This window comes from Stegastes partitus, unplaced genomic scaffold (genome assembly GCF_000690725.1).
Source record: "Stegastes partitus isolate 25-593 unplaced genomic scaffold, Stegastes_partitus-1.0.2 Scaffold132, whole genome shotgun sequence".
Taxonomy (NCBI): Eukaryota; Metazoa; Chordata; class Actinopteri; family Pomacentridae; genus Stegastes; species Stegastes partitus.
This window is the reverse complement of record NW_007577863.1, coordinates 863,415-867,368: the sequence shown is the minus strand read 5'-3', so window position 1 is coordinate 867,368 and position 3,954 is coordinate 863,415. Positions and strand designations below refer to the sequence as shown.

The 3,954-nt window shown below is 40.4% G+C and overlaps 1 protein-coding gene across 1 annotated transcript in view; it reads left to right on the top strand.

Annotated features, from left to right (window-relative positions):
• Positions 1-961: 961 nt before the first annotated feature.
• The window catches only part of tmbim4 (transmembrane BAX inhibitor motif containing 4), an 8,184-nt gene continuing 5,191 nt past the window's right edge, over positions 962-3,954 (top strand). The window contains exons 1-5 of the mRNA XM_008278782.1: positions 962-1,158; positions 1,621-1,729; positions 2,453-2,558; positions 2,815-2,848; positions 2,931-3,048. Of these exons, the coding sequence (XP_008277004.1) occupies positions 1,068-1,158; positions 1,621-1,729; positions 2,453-2,558; positions 2,815-2,848; positions 2,931-3,048 (458 nt within the window). The 5' untranslated portion in view covers positions 962-1,067. The remainder of the gene's footprint in view (positions 1,159-1,620; positions 1,730-2,452; positions 2,559-2,814; positions 2,849-2,930; positions 3,049-3,954) is intronic.

Below are 3,954 nucleotides of genomic sequence, written 5' to 3'. Positions count from 1 at the left end.
TGAGCTATGGCAGCGGCCCTGGATATAGACTTAATTAATTAGTGATGTGCATGTTTTCTGGTGAATTCCCCTTCATGTAGCATCTTTATCTTCACACACAGACAGGTCTGGTCGTGACGAATCTGTGAACGGAACATCTGGAGTGTAAACACAACAAACCAGTTAACCTGGATCACCAGTTGAACTGGAACACTGAATCTCATTTCATTCGCACTTGGCCAGATCACATGCGTACTTTTTTATTTTTATTTTTTTATAAATGCACAATTACAAACAGCATGGCAGAGGATCAAACAACAATGACAAAGGTGTATCTTTTTAAAAAACACTGCATAAGAAATGGAAAAAGCAAGATGAATTACACATATACAAACACAAAAAAAGAAGAAAAGAACTAGGGCTTATTTTCTAAATCATAGTCTTCAATATTGCTTACTAACTCTGAATTATTTTATTTTTCATAACCTTGAGGGTTTTGATATGTAAAATAAATTAGTTATAAAACACATTAGACCTAGGTTTTACCTTCAGGAATGTTGATTCTGAAAATGTACCAAGGATTAGGACATAATTAACCAGGAAGTCATTATTGTTACAGTCCATTATTAGTCCAAAAATGATGAGAGGAAATTATTAAGACGAGGAATCTTTGGAAAGAGCAAATCATGAACGTCCAGCCAAAACGCTTCAGAACACATACATTGGAAAAATAAATGGTCAGTGTCATCAAATGCGCACTTTGAATTGGAGCAGTACTCGTCGCCAACTGATGACGTTTCACGAGTCCGCCAGAAGTACGGACAAGTGCGCATCAGCAATTAAAGACTGTAAAAATAAGAAAGCCATAAGAACAAACCGTGAAGCTTTAATATTAATATTCATCCCAGTTAATTAATGTGTACACCCTCACTGCTAAACCCTGGCAAAATGTGTGTTCCTGTTTTTATCTTGTCTTTGGGGGGAGGAGGGGGGTCGCACTTCTTCTTCCGCGTTCTTCCGTATTCTAATACATCCACAGTAACATACTACCTTTCGCGACCGAGCTGAGAAAACGCTATAGCGACACGATGAGCACTGAAAAATACCCGAAGTCTTCTATTGAAGACGACTTTAATTACGGGACCAATGTCGCTACAGCCAGTATCCAGATCCGTATGGGTAAGTACCGCCGTGGCGCAGTGTAGACAGCAGCTAGCTACGTATGCTAACGCTAGCTAACGTCTTGCTGTAGCTATAGATACTCCTACCACCGTACCATCACCATTATAGCCATTGTCAACGATGTTTCTGATCTCGGCTTCCCAATAAGCCAGCACAGTGTTAGCTGTCGTCCTTGTCCAGTTAAAACATTTGTGTTAATGTTATTAATGTGTTACAGCATAACTAACACGTCACCTGTGAAATGAGCTGCGTAGGCTGATCCAGAATCAGCACCGATAATACTGGTTCACAAGTAACTGTTGTCTGTGGCACGAACACACACTGGCTGTTTAGTTAATAGAATCAGCTGATAATATTTTTTTTTGCAAATGTACATTCATCATCTCTGTCGCTACTTGACAATGAGTGTTTACACCAACACTGGGGTTCCACTGTTTTGATGCTGTGTTTGTTGTTCAGACTTCCTGAGGAAGGTCTACACCCTCCTGAGCCTGCAGATCATCTTGACCACAGCCACCTCTGCTCTCTTTATGTTTTCTCAAAGCATCAAAGATTTTGTCCATGGCAGGTAAGGATGGGCTAATTATCTTAGGGACTTTTTTTCTTCTGTATCCACATAAGCTTCTAACCCAGGGGTCTCCAACTCTGGTCCTCATCAGCTACTGTCCTGCAGGATTTAGACGTTTCCGTACTGCAACACACCTGACTCACATTAATGGATCTCCTACAGCTTGTTGTCAAGTTCTACACTAGTCTGTCAATGATCCATTCATTTGGGTCAGGTGGGTTGCAGTACGGAAACGTCTAAAACCCGTAGGACAGTAGCTCACGAGGACCGGAGCTGGAGATCCCTGTTCTAAAAGGGTAGTCTTCAGAAGGTATGGAGGAGAACACTGTTATACAAGAACATCCGAGTGGGACTGGTTGCAACAGAATAGAGATTTAAATGTGGCTGATAGTATAGCGGTTTTGGGACAGTAGAATATGCCGATTCTTGACTTTATTAGCGTTGGATGTGCATACTGATGACAGTCACATCGCATGTCAAGACCTGCCAATATCAACCCGTACCAGTAGATATAAAGTGATTTATGTTTATGCAATGTCAGTGACATACTATGTGAGCGCACTGGCGCACCATTGTGGTACTGGCCCATGCCACTGAACAATGCCATCGGCCACTTTCTGATCTCACCACATCATTCACATTCGTGCACATCTTTTATGCATAATATCCATAAAGCTGCCATAGCCACATGATGTGACTGCGGTTTGGTTTTTTTTCCCTCAGTCCTGCTGTGGTTCTGGTTTCTGCTCTGCTCTCCCTGGTTCTTCTGCTGGCCCTGGCCGTTTACAGGCACCAACATCCCGTCAACCTCTACCTGTTGCTCGTTTTTGTAAGCTTTGTTTTTTTGGTTTTCAGCTAACAGCTAGGGAACATAACATTTAGATTAGCTGGCTGCTGAATGTAACATCCATTAGGCTGTAGTTGTCGTACAGTAAACACTGTCCAACAATTGTGTACAGTTTAAATTGATCCCTTCCCTTTTGTGATATTGGATTAGCTGCTCGATGACTACAACCTTCAGAACCTTTACTACTGTTTGTTAGATGTTTAGTGTGTACGTGCTCATTGCTGTGTTTTGCTTGCAGACGTTACTGGAGGCAGTTTCTGTGGCCACAGCTTGTGAGTACTATTTGAAGAAGTCTATCAGTTTCCATGCTTTGAGCCTTTTGGCAGACTTTCCAGACATGTCTTTTCTCCACAGTGACCTTCTATGAATACTCTACAATCCTGCAAGCTTTGTTCCTGACCTGTGCTGTGTTTACTGGACTGACGGCCTACACGTTCCAGTCCAAGAGAGACCTCAGCAAAATGGGCGCATGGTGAGTGCTGGGTTATGGTCTCTTAGAACTAGTTCACCCTGTCCATTGAAAATCTAGTTTTTAACCTCATTAATGTGTTTTTTATATGCTAGCAGATGCAAAATAAAGAAAACAAGCAATTAATGCCATGGCTGGGCATTTCTGCCTTGTAGCTGAAGTGTACTAATGACAATCTTGAAAACCAAACGACTAATTTAAGTTTAGTTTTGCGATTCACTGCGTTCACATTGTATAACTACTAGGATCCTCTTCAAAACAATGTAAGTAAGATGATAAAAAAATTTGCTTTTTGCTTTTATTATTGCTTTTTACAGCAGGATTTGTTATTCTAGTCTTATTTTTGGCAATAGGTTATTTTTATATATAATTTCACTTCAAGTAAATACATACACTCAGAGTACATCTATGTTTCTAGTAAAACAGTACATTCAGCATCACTGGGGTATGTCCTGATAAACCTTACAGCAAAGAAGTCAATAAATACATACACATAATAAATAAAAGAGGCTTGGGGTAAGCTAAAACATTGTGTTTTTACATAGTTTGTAGTACTCTCAGCCACACATGCAGCAAACAGAGTAGTCAGACAAGTGGCGTCAAGTGCTAACTAGTTTGTGAAATAGATTCATCAACGCTAACGTAACCCTGATAACTGTCATGTTACTTATGCTTAAATTACATTTGTTTGCTGTGTTAACAAGGTAGCTAGCCGGCTATAGTTTATCAGTAAAGAGCAGAACATCAAAGGTTTAGCATCAAAACATCTCTTCCCATTAATTCTTGTTAGCTACATTACCTAGCTAGCAAACCATATAGCCACTGTCATAGCTTCGCAGTTGAGTGAAGGCTAATGTGTTAGCATCTGAACCAATTCTTCTCATACATTCTAACACTAAAAGGAGTCCA